Genomic DNA, 20,320 nt, shown 5'->3' on the forward strand with positions numbered 1-20,320 from the left:
TAATATGTTTTCGTATTAGTGTTAACATTAGTCATGTCAGTTAATTGGTTATCTTATCATGCAGGCAGACTATAAACAGTTAACTAGCTAATTTCATAATTCCATATAGATTTCATTTAAACAATATTATAATGTTACTTTTAAACTTTATATAATTTTATTTTCTTAGCATATAAACCATTCAATATTGTGCTCCTTGTGTACAGATGTTCAGTGTTTCTGCCAGAAAGAAATTTTTGGGTATGGCGCTACGGAATTGAATGTAACCACAGTCCCCCAGAAAGAAAATGGGTTAAGTTTAAGGTTAGGGTTAAGAAAATCATACAGTAATGATAAGAGTAAATAATTTTTATCCAAAAAAAAGAAGAAAATCTGTAAAAAAAATTGGGTATGGTGCCATATGCGTTTTACCCTCTGGCAGAAACCCTGACATTGTTGTGCTTTTATAAACTGCATGTTCAGACATATCTTTTACCATATAACATACAGTGAAACCCATCTAAACCTGACATCTTTTAGGGTCCCCTTTATAATATCAGTACAGAAAATACACTGTATAACCCCTCTGAAGTGGATACCTCTTAAAACCAGACTTTTGTTTCGTGTTCCTGTGCGTGTCCAGATTAACAATGTTTCACTGTATAATATTGTCTCATTCACAATTACAGATGTCTTGCTCCACTGTTTGAAGATGGACTGGGAACTGCATGGCCCGTATATCCAGAAATCAGAAACACTGGCCAAGCTGTTGAAGGCCGCTAACGACCCAAACCCCCACACATCGTACCGTAATCAAGAGTGCGAGACGATCGACAGCTTCATAAACCAAAGCAGTTTCTACAGCGACGAGTACAGAGAACTGAGTAACAAGTTCACCAAGGAGTTAAAGATCCCAGCCAAGGAGAACAAGATCAGGAAGCCCAACAATTCGGTGTGTGTCACCGTTAAAGGCAGATCCATGACGAAGATTAAACTGCAAATTGATGATCCACTTGTTACGCAAACCGGTAAAATAAGTTTCAGTCAGTGTTGTATATATATATATTTATACAGCAATCACTGTATACATTGGCAAGATATGATGACTAAATAAATCTCTATATTGTCGGTCACTGACCAAAAATATAGGTCATGTGACATAGGCCTCATTCAATCAGAGTAGATTTTCAATAAACATACTCTTTAAATCATTTGGTGAAGTACAGTACAAATAACTTTTAGTTTTGCGATAACAATACAAAACTTGTATATTTATTTATGAATTAGAGTTTAGAAATGTTTTTTTAATGTGACAAAATGTAGCTAGCTTCTTACAATAATGACGTAATGCATCATGTACGACGTCATACGGCCAAAGCCTTGCTAAGTTAAGAATACTCGCTTAGCGTACACAAAACTGGAATAAATAATGATTTTCCGAATATTTTTGTAGGATTGCAGGATAAAAGAAATAACTGGTTACTGTCTTAAGATATCGGCTTTATCCTGCTCAGGTCGAATGGCGAATGCAGCTCGGCAGAGCCTCGCTGCATTCGCCCTCGCTGCATCTTCAGTAACCAGTTATTCTCTATATATAGTCGTGTCTGTGTCATAGGTGGTGCTGGATAAGGAAGGCAGTAATTTGTCAGTATAGTTTATGAACTATATCATCATAAAACATAATCTAGTATATGAGAGGGGTTTTTTCCTGTTAATATTAGCAGTGCTTAAGAGTTTTGTTGGTGTATGCCAACCAAAAACATATTTGACTAATAATAAGAATTTGGTTGTTGACTAGGTAAAGTCAAAGGTAGTTAATTATTGTATACTCCAAGGCTCGAAATGCTGGCCTGTGACTTAGCAGGTGAAAAAAAAATCACTTGCTAAAATTTGTACATGCATGTATGATCAACTCATTTTCTATTTAGCTGAGACTATAAGCTTGTGATTCTGTTATATTTTACTTTTATAATGCTCTAAAATACATCTTAGAGATTCTTATTTTCCACACACTGTCCCAAACCATGTGCTGTCTTATTTCCAGCAGACCATATTTTTTCTTAGCAGGCCATATTTCTTTTGGCCTGCTATTTAAAAAAAATATATCACCAGGCCATATTTTACTTCCTACATGTATTTCAAGCCCTATACTCAACAATGTGTATTAATGGTCATTAGATATTTTCGGCAGTTTTCTAAAAATATGTTAAAAATTATAATACAGGTGCTTCTGTTGTAAGGTATCAACAATGTGGCATGTTCTTAAACTTAATGATTTAAAAAGCAATTTTGACCGAATAAAATGACAATTTACTATCATTGCAAACCAATGTGTAACGTTCACATCCTTGTCGCATTTTGTTAGTTTTCATAAATGTATGAAAATTAAATAAAAGCTAAATTAAAATAAGATAATAAAAAAATACATATGATATAATTCTTCTTCTTTTTTTTTTTATCAATTTAGCAATGGCTGTTGCCCTTGGAAACCTGTATCATGATGAAATTGAAGGAGATATAAATAATATCGAAGGTATCTTGGCAGCGGCGTCCATCCTGCAATTCAAGCCTCTGGTGGAATGGTAAAGCTATATTTGTTTTAACTTGTTATACCTCCAGTCTTTATGTAGTTCACTCAATATTAATATTTATTACCATAGTGATCACTTATAATGCAATGTTTTGTGGCTGAAAATATACCACCAAAATTGTTGGTGTTATATGTACATATTATGTTAATGTGCGATTAGTCATTTCTAACCAATCACCATGTCAGTTCTAAATTTAACATCTCATTTAGTAAATATGCAAAATATTAAAGAGAATTTGCATTTGCATTTTGGGGATAAAATTTATATTATGTTATTTTAAAACAGTTCTTTATTTTTTTTTTTTTTTTTTTAACTGAATAAAAGAACTTTAGTTTTTAAGAATTATTTATTAAAAATGAACATAATAAAAGCTATATCAGTACTGTCATTGTGAATAGGGTACACGGTGACTTACATAATTTTAATAGTGTTTTCTTAATATAAATTATTGTTGGTTGTTGTTTTTTAAGATAGATAGGTTAATAAACATAATAATAAACTAGATATCAGTTGTTATCAAGTTGGTATGTCCCTTGTGAAATGGTATTATGTAAACTTGATAAATATGGAAAATTAATTTATAAATGCTGTGATTACTAATCATTGCTTACCTCAGTTATTTTGTATATTTAAAATTAGTGGATTAACATAAAAATGTCTTACCTTTTTGGTTCCTAATTTTTAAAGTGTACTTGCATTCTATCTCTTTTTCTGCATGTACTCATGTAAGTTTTATTCCATCGTCTTAACTGTTACAAATTTGCATTCTCTGTATAGGGTACAGATTTGTGAATGGTATTCAGATCTTCATCTTCTGTCATCTGTATTCTCAATGTTTGTGCTTTTTATTTTCTATAGTTTGTCTGCATTAATGTTTATGCATCAGTCCACTTCTATCTTCTGTATCTTTATTGTATATATGCAGGGGGTTTTTGGCGGGTTTTCTGCAATCTGTGACTTGGTGTCTGCAGTGTTACCTGTAGCTAGTGTTAAGCATTTTTAGTCTTTTGACTTTGTGTTCTCTAGATGTGTGCTTCATTTCAAATAAGTGGCTTTTATTCTTTAGTGTACTCTATGTTTTATAGTTTCTATTACATTAACTATTACCCATATTTTTTAATGTGCAGATTGCTTTTACAGCTACTGATTGGCTGACTTAAAAATGATTATCATTGATTGGTTATTTGCTACAGTTGGAACTTTACTTTCATTCATTTAATGTTCCCATTTATATGTCTGTTTATAAAAATGTTTTACAATCTACAGACCAGTTTGATTCATAAACATGATAAGGACGTTAGGTGTTTTTCATAAGCAGTGATTTTTATAATTACGAAAAATAATTTTCTGTTGTATGCAAAGACATGTTTTGTATTGTAAAACATATACTGCAAAAGCCTCACAATATTATTGCATGACATCACCAGTTCTTAACTGACTACATCACTTGAGTTATATACATGTATATGTCATACAGCAGAAATTGAGCACATAGGAATATGTGATGTAATTGCTGATTGAATTTCATGTACTTGAAACAGCAAGAGGGATTTGCATATTAAAAAATTGGTTAAAAGTGTGAATATGTAATATAAAGAACCAACTCGCTATGAGGAGTTAAAAATGATTTATCCCTAGTGGATTAATGATGTAAACCTCAGGTTTACATTATAATTCACTTAGGACAGATAATCAGTAATTACTTGTTGTTTGTTAGTTATTCTCCATATATTCCTTGTTGATATAAACTGGTGCAGTCCACACACTAACATCTGGTTACTGGCGATGTCAGAGGCTAAGTCCGGGGTGGGCGTGCCTGAACCCTAGGGATATGGGCACGTAAATAGAGTTCCCTTTCCTTCCTTCTGGATATATACCCAACCATTGCAGAACATGATCTCATCAATATGGCAGAGAAATGAGAAACATTATAATTTTGCCTAACAGTATATTCCATTCTTTAGAAAACTGTCAAGTGTATTAAATTCAGGACTCAAACTTAAGAATTGTTTATCTACAGCAATTGTAAAATGGTTTTGCAATATATAGGCAAAATGTTCATCTATATTGGTGTTGAGCCTGCACGCCTACAGCACTTTTAAACCAGTATCTTTTGCAACAAATTAACGTAACAAAAAATTATTCCGTCAACCAAGATCAATTATAACATTTATTTAGTTGTAGAAAACTGCCATTGGTAAATCTGCTATCGATCTACAGCAATTTCTTTTAGTATATACTGTTGTTAAGTTCGAGCCCTGAAATTTCATACTTTTCAACTTCATTTTCCTAGAATATTTTAATAATAGTCCTTTTGTAGTTTTGTTTAATAATCATGACGGAGCTAGCATCACCGGCCTCTTTTCTTTAAGCTATATTTACACTGATATTATGAAAATATCATTGTAATTAAAGTTGTTAAACTAATTATTATTCAAATTTTATTAATTCAAATATGTTTCCAGTTTGATTCATTCCTCTTACTGTGGAAGTTCCAATAAATACGGATCTAAAATTACAACAAATCCATCTTTTACAATATTTTGGCTGTCTAGTATTATTGTAATATTATAGCTTCTCAATGAAGTTGTGCTGGCTCTATCATGGATAATTTCCATGTGAACTCTTTCCTCCTGCATGAAAACACCTCCACTATTCCTCTTGTAGGTGTGTTAAAAATATGCTATTATCCATCAGTACGAGCACTGTATGCAAATACCATCTGGCCGCCTCTAAGGTTTGTTACGTGTTTCTGTGGAGTGAACGTCAATTAATATGCTAATTATTACATTGTGGTGCTGTTCAATTTAATTCATACATAACATTTTTATTGAGTCTTGCATGTTGTCAACATATATTTGTAAAACCTAATTATTGCATTTTGGTCATAATCCTATAACATACGGGTGGCCTTATATATACACCATTGTGATAAGTTTACAAAATGGGAGGGAAGGTATTATGACATCAGTATAACAAAGACACAACTCATTTAAAAAAAAAAAAAATTAATATGGTAATTAATGCATGACAGATTTTTGAGTTAATCCCTTTGAGAAAATCTTTTTCCCATTCCAGCCAGCTAGGGTCTTGTGATTGGTATGTGAAATGATAATACATGTCCTGTCCATTGGGGAGTGCATTTCAAATAACGGATCATCCCACTGTTTCTGCTAAACGAAAAATAGTACCTGATGTAACAGCTTCAGGTTACTTGTAATGTGCTGCATTTGTGCTGCTGATTATAGCATGTGCTTTCATTGTACTTGTTGTAAAGCATACTATTACCCCTGTCCTCTTCTTTCATCAGTATATTGCATGTATGTGTACTGATGCCAGCTCTATAATTCTCTTTTTATTTATGTATGAGTTAACATTTTGTGTTGCTTTGCATTAGTGTTGCATGTATATACAGTGAAACTCCTCTAAACTGACATCCTTGGGACAAAGTAAAAATTGCGATTGTAAGAGGTATCCAATTTAGAGAGGTTCTCTTTTGGACAGATATTCTAAATGTTCGGTTTTGAGGGATTCCGGTTTACAGAGGGTCTGGTTTTAAGAGGTTTCACTGTACTCACAATTGTTTAGGGGTTTGTTTTTAGCAATATATAAAAAAAATTGCATGCAAATTATTTTAACTTCATTAAACACATTAGGCCGAATTTACAAAGCCCGTTTTTTCGTAAACGCAGGTGTTTAAGCATTGTTAATGTATGTAGTTACACATGTGTAAGACATAAACAGGCTTCGTAAATTCGGTCCACTGACTCCTTTATTTTGTGTAGTTTGCTTCTATAACAGACAGTGTTCGAGATTAAAATGTTTTGGGCAGTATCCCAGTTGGATGATGATGTTTCAAAATCTGGTATCCCACCTGAGAATTGAGTGTCCCACTTTTGGATATGGTTACCTAACATTCAAATACAGCAAAGCAAGCCAATTTTAATTTTAATAAATAAAAAGGCTGTATTGGTTGAAAACACTTTATAATGGCTGCTTGCCTTTTCAGTGTTTTTATCGACTTTGGAATTACTAGGCCTAATGAAGGAACACTTAGACTGGAAGGAAATATCACAACAAAAACAATAGTGACTTATCAGTTCTAAGTCTCCAGTGTAGCATTAGACTGGGGTCGAGTTGGGAGAAATATTGTTACAGTGTAGCATTGGTCTGGGTACAAGCTCAAAAATACTGTTACCCGGTACTTAACTTCATCTGTAAATGATGACTTTCATTGTTTAAACGAAAAATAAAAACTCAGGATTAAAAAAACCCAACATTATATGGTATCACGGCGGGATACTGGGAATACTGGAAGTCTGGTATCCAAAATTAAAATCTGGTATCCCCAGGATATTGGGATACCGTTAATCTCGAACACTGACAGATATGTTAATTATCATTACTTTCTCTCAATCCTCTCTACATGGAAGTTAAATATTGTTTTTATTATGTATGTCCGTTTCTGTTCCTGTCTGACCCATGGGTTAATTAAGATAAATATAAGAAAACAAAACATCTTTAAAATACGCTGTCATGAGTTTAAGAATTTTTCTTAATATGGTAAAATGTTTATTTGCATTGTAATATTTAAAACAAGTTAAATCAATACTAACATTTAATTTTACTGTGTGTTAAAAGTGTATAAAAATCAAACTTTCTATGAGATTAAAGATTAATTTAATTCATTTTTTTCAGTACAAACAAGAAGGCATTGTTGCAGCATGTGAAAGGTGGCTGGAACTAAACCTTATACCACAGGTACACACAAATATGTACATAGATGTTATTCCTATACATTATCCATCCATCTATCCATCCACCCATCTATCCTTCCATCCATCCATCAATCCATCGTCAATGCATCCTTCCACCCATCATCCATCCATCCACCCATCATCCATCCATCCATCTATCCATCCTTCCACCCATTATGCATCCATCCATCCATCCATCCATCCATCCATCCATCCACCCATCATCCATCCATCCACCCATCATCCATCCATCCGTCCGTCATCCATCCATCCATCCGTCATCCATTCATCCATCCGTCCATATATTCATACATCCATCCATCATCCATCCTTCATCCATCCATCCATCCATCCATCCATCTGTCATACATCCATTTATCCATCCATCATCCATCCATCCATCATCCATCCATCCGTCATCCATCCATCCGTCATCCATTCATCCATCCGTCCATATATTCATGCATCCATCCATCCATCATCCATCCGTCATCCATCCATCCATCTGTCATACATCCATTTATCCATCCATCATCCATCCATCCATCATCCATCCATCCATCCATCCATCCATCCATCCATTTATCCATCCATCCAATCATTTATCCAAGCATCTGTTCACCATTGATTACAGCCAAATATGTACTTTTTATACAGTTTTTGAAGCTGCTAAAATGGGAGTGCAATCATGGCAAACATTCAAAACACTTTGATCGATTCACAAATCCGACATGATGCTAGTATCAACATCATTTAGCCGAGGATATGTGACTGATTTATCTTGATTGAAACTAAAGTCCGAACCACATTGTTAACAACTACAATAAATTACTTTCCTACCTTTAATTACCGTTAGATCTCCCCCAAACTTTGTCCACACACAAATCGTGAAAAAAACATTACAGCGACACAGATTCCACATACATGTACAAGACTGTAATAATATCACTGATATCGATTTTGCTGAGATTGCATGGGGCAAAACACATGCAATTTTCTGCCGTCTGCCATTTTGCATGTTTTTGGAATACTCTTCAAGAGAGGTTGGGTTGATATGACGTCATCTAACAACGTCATAACATATGATAAGGTATAACGCACTCATCATGATGTAAGATTAATTATGTGACATACTTAGGAGGCTTCCACCTCTCTTGAAGTTTTAGAGTATTCCACAAAAAAGCAAAATGGCAGAAGGAAAAAAAAATGCATGTGTTTTCCTATGCAATCTCAGCGAAGTTGATATCTGTGACATCGTTACAGTCTCATAGGTGGAATCTGTGTCACTGTAATGGGTTTTTTAATGATTTCTGTTTCGACAAAAAGTGGAGAAAATCTATCAGTAATTAAAGGTAGGAGAGTAATTTATTGTAGTTGTTAACAATGTGTTTTGGACATTAAGGTCGATGACAGTCACTTTTCGCACCCATGTAAATATAGCATATCTTACCGTAATTTCACTTGAAATCCACATTTTGTTAAAGGTACAATTTTTTACAGGTTTACAGGTCAGTATGTTTTTATTTTTCATAATTCAGGACAAAATATAAATTTTAAGTTTTAAAAAGTACCTTTTGTCAAATATATCATATAATTTTTTTTACTATTGGTTGTGTTATATTTATTGTATATGAAGCCAAAACAAGGGTGCGACAAGTGACTGTTGTCGACCTTAGATACCATTTACAGAATTCTATGCGATTGTTAGTATCTTATTTATAGGCATGCATACACCTTTTTGTGCCATTGTTTTATCCGTCCATCCTATTGTATCCTATATCCTGTGCATCCATCCACTGACCTACTCGCCCATCCATACCATCTTTCATGTGTGAAGTTGTTTCTTTATTTGACATTGTTGCAGAAACATTTTCATTATTTATCTGCAAATATAAATGAAGTCCAGAAGGAAAATATTTATTTTCAGGCCTGTGTAAATTACCAGAATGATTGTGATGTTCATGCATGCATCATTCAAATCTAATTTTGCATTACCTATTTTTTGTTTGTGCATTAAATTTAGGATATTATTTACATGGACATTATAACAGGTTAGACGAGAAGGAAATTAATGGGTTCTCTGAATCTGTTTTTTCTTAAGCCATAAATGTGATATGCAGTTTCAATTTTATTTTACATTAATGAAAAAAATTGAAAATTAAAATGGATTTTAAAAATAATGCCACTATCGATCATGTGTATGTTCAGTGCTATAGCTAGTAGTTGGAGTGTAACAGTGTAGTCTTTATAAAACTAAAGGCCATCATTTGTTAAAGTTACATTATCTGGTTACCATATTATAACATCATGTACAAATGTGAAATACAAGCTCAAATGCACTTTTAAAAAAGTTGTGTGTGTTTGCTATGAACGGATATCATCAAATGTATACGCTTGATTCGTCGCCTGTGCCGCCATACTCGCAAAGCACAAACGACAGCCTGTTGTCAGTTTCAGTTAACACATGCGTTTGCCGATTTCAAATTGTAGGGTTCGTCTCAAAAAATTAAAAGAGAAATCTTGTGCTGTAGTTAAAACCGGTTTGATCTTGACAACGTATTATCGACAGTCGTACCTTCCTATTTCAGAATTGATATTTTATAAAGTGTTAGTAGAACTTTCAAAGTTTAGTTTGTATACTAGTAACACATTAATCATGTATATATTTTAAAACTAAAATATAGTAGACATTGAACATTTTCACTTCTTAATTTTACGTGTTAAAATCGACAAATTCAAATAAATATTATTTTGTTTGGAAAGGGTAAAGTTGGGGGGAGGGGTTGTTTAACGACATCAAAGATAAAGCATATTGATTTAATAATCATCCGACCTCATACAACCGTAAATAAAATGTGTTGAGTGCGTCGTTAAATAAAACATATCCTATCCTTCCTTCCATCTGCTGTTGGATGTCTAACATTTGGTAATTTTGACATATATTCTTAGAGAGGAATCGGGTGCATGTGCAGGGGGAGGGTATTGGAGGTCGAAACCCTTACTTGCCCAAGCTTAAAAAAAATTGAAATGTATTTTTTGAGGGAGCATGGCCCCATATAAACTTCGCTTAACACAGTCTATAACCCCCAATCCCGCTGAAATCCCTGTACACGCGCCTTGGAAACCCGCTACAATTTTTTTTAGCAAGGGATTGTTTATATGTACCATCTCACAGACAGGATATCACATACCATGGTCTTTTTGTATACCCGCCGATGGGGATCGATCCTAGACTGACCGTGCATTTCCAAAAAACACCTTTTTAGGTCTAAGTAATGAATAAAAATAACATATAGTCTTGAAAAATGTTACGTAAATCGAACACAGTACCCTCTTCCTCTACCCCTAGAGTGTTACGTAATTAGTAACACCCCCTTACATGTAACGCGTATGCCAACAGCTGGCCACTGTAAAAATTTCAAGGCAAATCCCCCACTCACCGACCCCTGGAAAGGCGTTGTACCATACCTCTATGGATATAAATATGTTTTGGAGATATGAGACGACGCCTCAATCAAGACAGTTAAATTTGTTCAAAAATTGCGAAATCTCACGTGATCTCTTGTTGGGGAATTCTATACTTGTGATAAGCCAATGAAAACCGAGATCGGTACGAGCCCGTCAAAAGTGTTCCACTTTTAAAATCATGGCTTTGTTTTTGACCTGGATAAGCCAGCGTAGTGAAACCAATGCGGAGTGCGGCGTCATATATGCACCAAACGTAATTGGATTTTCTGTTCTATATGCGTAAATAATAAAATTATTCCTGGGAATGTAGTTTTAATATACTGTATTTTCTCTAATAAATGCCCGGGTGCTTATTCATTTCAAAATGGTCGCAGACCCAGTGCTTATTGGAGACCCGGCCTTTATTTTTTTCAAATAAAGTTTAGAAATTAAAGCTCAAAACTACAAACTTACATATTTTTAAACTTTAATTTTTAACTGTAACAAAACTTTAACAAAACAATGAACAAATTAATATTATTTGTCCAAGTAAAGTACCTAAATTATGCCAGAGAGTAATCAGTATACGGCTGTCTTACCCAGCGTTTATTGGAGGCCCAGCGTTTATTTTGTTGGAAAGTGTTACAGACCTGGCGTTTATTGGAGGCCGGTGCTTATTAGAGGAAATACAGTAGTTAAAAAGTTAAAGTTTGTTTTGTTTAATGAAACCACTACAGCACATTGATCTATTAATCATCGACTACTGGATGTCAAACATTTGGTAATTTTGACATATATAGTCTTAGAGAGGAAACCCGTAACATTTTTACTTTAGTAGCAAGACATCTTTTATATGCACCATCCCACAGACAGGATAGCACATACCACAGCCTTTGATATACCAGTCGTAGTGCACTAACTAGAAGTAAAAATATCCCAATGGGCCCACCAGCGGGGATCGATCCTAGATCGACCGTGCATCATGCAAGCACTTTACCACTGGACTATGTCCCACCCTCTTGTTAGTATAGAAACAAATATCAACATTGTATTGTTTTTAGTGATACTAGTTATTTTCTTCACGTTTGTTTTGCTTTATTATACATGTACCTTTCAGCTTGCCAATCAGATCCAGCTCAGGGAACTGCCGATTGATATTCTGCAGAAAATCATTAAATCCAGCAAGTATGTGTTAGTCAGGGCAAAATACAGTTTAACCCCCAAAAAATTGCTACAAAAGATTTTTCAATTGATTCTGTTAGGTTTTAGTGTACTTTTTAACATACTAAAAGTTTACCAAAATCGGAGCACCGGAAAAGTGTTTTTTTCAAGATGGCGTCCAAGATGGCCGCCAAACCTCCGAATGGCCATAAGTCTGTAACTATCAACTCAATTTTGATGATCTTGGTGTCTATCCCTAGGTTTTCGGGGGCAAGGAACACAATGAGACCATAAAGAATGACACTGGGAATCCAATATGGCGTCGAACATGGCCGCCGGCACCTCCGCATATAGCCAACTGTTCACTCAAAGTTGATGATCTTTGTGTCTATCCCCAGGTTTTCGGGGGCAAGGTACACATTAAGACCACTTTGGATGTCACTGAGCTATTGCATCATTATGAAATTCAATTCATGACCATTAACCATATACCATCACCTATTACGCAATCATTTTTGTTCACAGAATCAGTTTTAGAGTGTTAAATTTTGAGTGTCGTCCTCCTCCTCCTCAATATCAATCTCTTGAGTGTTGTTGGGATTATCACAGTTTTCAGTTTGGCATGGGCCACATGCTGCAGTACAAGGAAGTCTATAACGTCTGCAGCTGCATCGGGAGGATTTGCATCCTGCTGAACAGTTACAATGAATCCTGCTGAACAGTTTAACTTTGAGAAGTTCGTCAGGAGCAGCGTTCTTCTCCGTCATGACTGGAATCAACTGATGGCTTTCCTCCCTCCATCCCCAATCTGTGGGGTTCATGTCATTTGCCATGCCCATCCACACCATAATTTGGTAGTACACACGTAGGCTATGGAATGTTGTTGCAGGGGAAGTTGGGGGAAACCTTTCAGGGGTGACAAGTGCTTTAGCAGTTGCCACTTTCTTAGTGAAAATTATATGGCACAGTGATGATAGTGTATCCTTAGACTTGCCACCAAAGAGATCAACCATCAGGTCCTTGCCCAGTTCTGATATGTCCTCCTGAGATCTATTTTGAAGAGTGAATGCACTAGCACAGGACTTCATGACAGGATAAGATTTCACTAATTTCTGGAAAGCTAACTTTTTTCCGATGCCAAAAATCCTTGAGGTTGAATCACAACCCGTGTAGGCATGAATAAAGAGCAACTCATTGCAAACATCGTCTCCTAAGGTTTCTTTCAACAGGGTAATGTTATACACTTTGTGTTCTTTTGACTGCTTGTTGGCGTCAGAACGGAAATAGATGACCTCATTATCTGTTCTGGAGTAGTGTAGGAGCAGGATTAGCAAATCTGTATCCTCGCCAACCAACGTTGTGGTGCAATGACGGGAGCGTTCAACAGTGGCCTTAACGATATCAACGTCCGCATCCCCTGGTGACTGAATGACATGGCATCCTCTTTTAGTCAGTGCTGTGCTAATGAGAGCAATTATATCTGCCTTGTTTTTGTCACGAGACAAGAAGTCTTCCTTTTTGCCTGAAAACTCTGTTTCTGCAGTGAAACTAACAATGGGGTACGTGTTTTTTCCCCGTCTCTGATGCGTGTTGTCCTTTATAGAGGGACCTTCATCATAGCCATCAAACACCACTGTCGCTTGTCCGTAATGTCTTAGAGTGAAGTCTGCATAAGACTCCGCTATTGCACCATATGAGTCACCTTTCTTCCACGGTAAACGATGGAGTAAAGAACCACCATAAAGCACATAACAATCTGTTTCAGGAATAGAGTTCATCACCGCCTCACTTGATAAGTCTGTAGCATGGTCTCGAATTGCCTGAGCAAGTTGAGGTTTGTCCGCTTTTCGTAGAATGTTCTCGGTCTCAAAGAGGGCTGGAGGGAAGGGGCTTAGTTCATAACTCAAAACCTCATCAAGGGAAAGATCTCCTGACCTTGACACCACAAGGAAACGCTGGAAGAGAAGAGCAGGATCAATGGTGCGATCAGGAGCAATCTTCACAGCAGAGATATTCCCAAGGGTTTTAGCTCGGTCCTTCCGCTTGAATTTGTAGGTAAATGCCGACTTTCCGATCATATCTTCAATGATCTTGTTCCCAACCGATTCGAAGTCATGCACATTCACATCTGGCCCAGCCACTATCCCGTTGACAATATTTCTCAGAGTAGGATCAGAAGTGAACGGTGAGCAGGCAGCAAGCTTTAACTGAATTTTCTCAAGATCAGATGCATCTCTTTTGATGCACGCTTCCGATGAGTCCTTGTGTTGTGGACTTGTACTGTAGGTTAGTTCCGTGAAGTCCTGCATTGCACAGTTATATTCTGAGGTGACGGGTGCAGACAGTGTCCAAAGGTTTCTGAGGTCCTCGGTCATCCCACTGCCTCGAGTTAGACCACCAGTGCTCTTAAGAGACCTCATCAGTGTTTGTTCTATAACGAGATCACTACTAAGTCCTGCCCAGCATTGATTGCTCCGACGAACAACGTGAAAACCATCAAGAAACCTTCTATAAACATCTGGGTGTTTATCCTCGAGGTTGCTCATTTCTTGCAGATAATAATGAGCAGACCGTAAGTAATTAAAATGGCCAGCGGCGACAAACACAGGCAAGCAATCTGAAACAGCCTGCAAATGCATGAGTCAAGACCCAATGCGATCCGCCTTGATCAACATTCTTGCCATTTCAACCATACGCTGATAATTCAGCCACAACTGGCTAGTCTTTGAGTTCTGAACAAGTTCAGATTTCTTCTTCTCCATTTCTGTCTCGAGTTGGGTCAAAACCTCAGAACGAGCAGCACTTTCTAGCGTCGTCTCTCCGATAAGAAGGGAGGAGTACAACTCCTCAGCTTGATCCAACAGTGTCACAATCTCAGGATCGTCTTTGGCCATTTCTGATAAAAGCAGGCTGTGCAGGCATTTGTCAATGAGAAGATGGCCGCGTATAGCCCTCTGGACCGCTTTTCCTGACATCATATGCACAACAGCATTCTCTCCATATACAGTCTCAAGGATGTTTTTCAGACCTGTTCTCTCCATGACTGTTCCAATAGCCCCCAGCAAGTTCATAAGAGTATGGAAACACCCTAACAGGAGAACATTTCCTTTAAGATGACTATTTTGTGGTGCGTCCATGATTATTTCAGTAGCTTTCCAGTACAAGGGCTGGTCAAAAGTTACAATAGTGGGAAGCCTGTGCTTCATCGCAAGGTTGCAAACAAATTCCAATGTAGACAGAATGCATGATTTGTCTCCAGAGTACATATTGATCATAGGCAAGAATGCAACTGAGGACTGCCCAGGGTGCTGGCTCCCCTGATGCGGAGGTGCCGGCGGCCATGTTGGACGCCATATTGGATTTCCAGTGTCATTCTTTATGGTCTCAATGTGTTCCTTGCCCCCGAAAACCTAGGGATAGACACCAAGATCATCAAAATTGAGTTGATAGTTACAGACTTATGGCCATTCGGAGGTTTCGGCGGCCATCTTGGACGCCATCTTGAAAAAAAAACTTTTCCGGTGCTCCGATTTTGGTAAACTTTTAGTATGTTAAAAAGTACACTAAAACCTAACAGAATCAATTGAAAAACCTTTTGTAGCAATTTTTGGGGGGTTGAGGGGGTATTTTCCATATATTGACTAGTCTGTGTTACATAATTTTCATTCAGATATATAGCACATGTATTAGGCTTTGTATTACCGGCCTCGGTGGTGTCGTGGTTAAGCCATCGGACATATATGGCTGGAATGTACTGGGTTCGCAGCCCGGTACCGGATCCCACCTAGAGCGAGTTTTAACGACTCAGTAGGTAGGTGTAATGAGTACAGTGTATAAGACCACTATACCCTCTTCTTTCTCACTAACCAACTGTCCTGGAAAGACAGCCCAGATAGCTGAGGTGTGTGCCCAGGACAGCATGCTTGAATCTTAATTGGATACAAGCACGAAAATAAGTTGAAATAAAATGAAGGTTTTGTACTGTATGACATATAATTTGATCGAGTACATATGTATGTAGGAACTACGTGTATACTTTGTACCTATTATTACATGTATAATTCACGTTATATGACTACAATAAAATTATTCAATGAATACTGTACAGTGCTTATAAGATTTTAGAACTATTTTTATTCAGGTTATTTGTAAACAATGAGTACATAGTGTATAAGATTATAATTCCTGTTATTCATTTTATTTGTTTACAATCAGTATAGTATTTATATTAAATATAAGACTTTATAACTATTGTTATTCAGGTTATTTTTATACAAAGAGTACTGTGTGTATAAAACTTTATAACTACATGTGTTGTTATTCAGGTTATTTGTCTACAATGAGTCCAGTGTGTATAAGACTTTATAGCTACACGTACATGTGTTGTTATTCAGGTTATTTGTCTACATTGAGTCCAGTGTGTATAAGACTTTATAGCTACATGTGTTGTTATTCAGGTTATTTGTCTACAATGAGTACAGTGTGTATAAGACTTTATAGCTACATGTGTTGTTATTCAGGTTATTTGTCTACAATGAGTACAGTGTGTATAAGACTTTGGCACTGTGGATATTCCTTCAGCTGAATCCAAAAATGCAGTTGATGCCTTCCCACAGTTCTTTGCTGGCATTCTTCAACAGGTATTCTCAATTGATCATTTAGCATTGTACTCTTTGCTAATAACCTCTCTGTCTGTCTCTGTCTCTCTCTCCCCTCTCTCTCCTCTCCTCCTCACTCCCCTCCCTTCTCTCTCTTCATCTCCCTCTCTCATCTCTCTCCCTCCCCTCCCTCTCTCTCTCTTCTCATTCTCTCTGTCTGTCTCTGTCTCTTTATCTCTGTCTCTCTCTCTCTGTCTCTCTCTCTCTCTCTCTCTCTCTCTCTCTCTCTCTCTCTCTCTCTCTCTCTCTCTCTCTCTCTCTCTCTCTCTCTCTCTCCTCTCTCTCTCTCTCTCTCTCTCTCTCTCTCTCTCTCTCTCTCTCTCTCTCTCTCTCTCTCTCTCTCTCATACACACATACACACACACACACACACACACACACAGAAAGGGACACACACATTTGTGGACAGATTTGGACTTCTGCTAATGTCGTTGCGTGGTCTGTGTGTCATGTATCCCTATAATAACAGTTGAAAGAAAATATGTTGTATTTGTAGCATGTCTTTGTTCTTTTCTGGTTTTCAGGTATATTCAATGTTAAAAGATACCAATTAATGTTTTGGGCCAAATATAGCAGTTATTTTCTACTCTATATTGACCTTGTGGGTAGACAATTGTAATTGTTAAAATTTGTTTAAATCTGTCAATGATTTGATCTCCACACAGTTGCATTGTGCATAAGGCACAGCCACCTGATTTTGATCGTTGTTTCTGTTAAAAATGGAACTAAATGTCTAAATGCATTATTAACTCTTGCATGCACTGTAACAAAATAACTATCAGTCTTTGAATCTAGTGATTGGTAATTAATTAACCCTGAAAACCTTGGTGAAGAAACAAATTAAAGGTCTATACTTGTCATTTTAGTCTTTCCAAGACCTCTGCACTTGTGGAAATAGATGAGGGACAGATATTTCTACCACTCTTTGCGGCAGTCCGATTTCATGGAATTCTTGAAAGTAAGTATACTTACAATTAATAACTTTGATAACTTACGGCTGGGTCAAAGTTCGAGGAGCACCGAACTTTTGATAGAGAAGTTAACACCACAAGTCATGTGATTGGTGATAAATCTGAGTTTGTTGGTTGTAAAAAAAATTAGTTTCATCTGTGCAAAAAAATATTTATGTAATTTTATTTCATCTAGTACCACTGTCAAGTAACCTTGTGCTTGACACATGTATGGGGTACCTGTACAAAAATAAATTGTGTGGAACTAGGGTAGTCATAGATGCTACCTGTTATCTCTGAAATAGCAGTTTCACCCCCAATTTTTTCTAATTAATTTTAAGGGTGAGGGATGGTAGTATTTATATCCGTGGTGGATATGTCGATTGATACACTGCAGGTAGGAGTTTTTGCCACATATGTTACTATTATCATCTATGCATGGGATTTGATTTGGTAGTATACACCCTTGAGATTTATTATGTACTTTGTGTGTGCATGAGAGAATGGATATTGCTTCCTTAAATATTTGCTCATTACAATTCTATCTTTTACAGGGGTGCAGAAAGTACTTGGCCGCTCGCTAAATGCAAGTAAAAATTCTGACGGCCGAGTTAAACAATTAATACAACTACTAGTCCGACGGGCGATCTGGTTTTGTTAATCAAGGGTTGGGGGGGGGGGGGGGGGGGGATCTTTTTTATTTTGTTTGCCATATGATGTTGATCACTTGGCCGACCAAGTGTTATTAATAATGTTTTTATCAAATTTATATCTATCATTTGAAGTATATATTATAATATTGTTAAACAATAATATTTTGATCGGTGGACTGGTGGACTAGTAGAAATACTGGTGGGTTAATACATTTTAGTTGATTCCGGTCCGGAGGGCTAGTGAAATATTTTCCATTTCTGCACCTCTGTTTTATATGTTCCATCCCAAAGACAGTATAGTATACTAGTATACCACTGCCTTTGATATATACCAGTTGTGGTGCAGTGGCTGGAATGTGAAATAGCCCACCTAAACCCACCGACAGGGATAGATCACTGGGCTTACACACACACACACACACACACACACACACACACACACACACACACGTCATATAGTCTCTGATTAGCACTTTTTAACATGTATTTCAAACTTGATGACTGCAGATTTTTTTAATCTGCTTTGAGAATGTGAGTTACCACTTCTTATATCACTGTAAAATTTAGCAGGGCTCAAACGTAAGCATTTTTTACCTTTGGCAATTTTGAAATGTCTTTTTCCATAAGCAGTTTTGAGCCTGTCTATACAGCAAAGGATTGCCATCGATAAAGTGTCTGACTTGTGGCAATTCATATCTCAACTATGTCACTTGCCGTCAGTTAAGTTCAAGCCCAGGCTTAAGTAGTTGCTTAAAGTCTTCAAACAGCTTTTGATGAATGATATCATCATTGCCAGGTTTTACCATTTTTAGAGTTCCTTTAGTCATACTTACTTACTTAATCCCCTTCCTGCTAAGAAGCACATAAGGCTGTAACCAGAGATCACCACTGCTGCCTGTCTTTTGCCAGCTTCTCCAGCAGCCCCCAGCTCAGACTGCCCACTTGGATTTCCTTCTCTACTGTCCTCCTCCATGTTTCTTTCGGCCTTCCCCGTTTCCTTTTTCCAGGAGGGGGTCCATCGGAGTGCCACTCTTGGTAGGGCTGTTTGAGACATTCTGATGACATGGCCAATCCAGCGCCATCTTCAGTACTTGATCTCCGATACCAGTGGCTGTGTGGAGGTTTGTTTATGGAGTTCTTCCTTTAGTCATGACTGTGATTTTGTCCATGTACAGAAATGAGATTTTGTGTTCATTTCCTCAACTGTGCCTTCCATGTACATGTAGCTAACATATTTGTGCTCATTGTTTTAATTGCAGCCAATCATATCCAAGACTTGAAGGTGATGAACATTCTGCCTCACGGCGTGCTAGTGGACGTGTTGACACACCATTACCATTCTGTAAGTCTAAACCTCAACCGATAGTACCAATTCTGTAAGTCTAAACCTCACCCAGTAGTACCATTCTGTAAGTCTAAACCTCACCCAGTGATACCATTCTGTATGTCTAAACCTCAACCGGTAGTACCATCCTGTAAGTCTAAACCTTGCCCAGTAGTTCCATTCTGTAAATCTAAACCTCGCCCATTATTATGATGTAAGTCTAAACCTCACACCAGTATTACCATTCTGCAATTAAGTCTCCCCCTGATATTACCATTTTGTAAATTTAAACCTCACCCCATGTTTAAACCATACCATGTTGTAAGTCTAAACCTCACTCCAATATTTCCATTAGGTCTAAACCTCACCCTGATAAATTACCATGCTCGAAATTACTTTGCTGTAAATTTAAACCTCACCCCATTATTACCATGCTGAAAATCTAAACCGTGTACCATTATTACCATTTTGTAAATCTAAGTCTCTCTCCATTGTTACAATGCTGTGAGGCTAAACCTCACCCCAATATTAACATGTGGTTAATCTAAACCTCATCCCGTTCCATTCGGCAAGTCTGAACCTGACCCCAATATTACCATGCTGTAAATGTAAACCTTTCCCCGATATTATCATGCTGTAAGCCAAAACCTCTCCCAAATATTACAGTTCTGTAAGTCTAAACCTTTCCCCGATATTATCATGCTGTAAATCTAAACCTCCCCAATATTACCATTCTGTAAACCTAATCCTCCCCAATATTACCATTCTGTAAGCCTAAACCACCTCTATATTTCCATTAT

General features: G+C 36.9%; 1 protein-coding gene across 1 annotated transcript in view; it reads left to right on the plus strand.

Annotated features, from left to right (window-relative positions):
• The window catches only part of LOC121382886 (BTB/POZ domain-containing protein 16-like), a 52,541-nt gene that overhangs the window by 15,944 nt on the left and 16,277 nt on the right, over positions 1-20,320 (plus strand). The window contains exons 7-14 of the mRNA XM_041512564.1: positions 669-1,007; positions 2,447-2,561; positions 5,238-5,307; positions 7,269-7,331; positions 11,892-11,959; positions 16,456-16,575; positions 17,460-17,551; positions 19,456-19,538. Of these exons, the coding sequence (XP_041368498.1) occupies positions 669-1,007; positions 2,447-2,561; positions 5,238-5,307; positions 7,269-7,331; positions 11,892-11,959; positions 16,456-16,575; positions 17,460-17,551; positions 19,456-19,538 (950 nt within the window). The remainder of the gene's footprint in view (positions 1-668; positions 1,008-2,446; positions 2,562-5,237; positions 5,308-7,268; positions 7,332-11,891; positions 11,960-16,455; positions 16,576-17,459; positions 17,552-19,455; positions 19,539-20,320) is intronic.

Source organism: Gigantopelta aegis, chromosome 10, assembly GCF_016097555.1.
Source record: "Gigantopelta aegis isolate Gae_Host chromosome 10, Gae_host_genome, whole genome shotgun sequence".
Taxonomy (NCBI): Eukaryota; Metazoa; Mollusca; class Gastropoda; order Neomphalida; family Peltospiridae; genus Gigantopelta; species Gigantopelta aegis.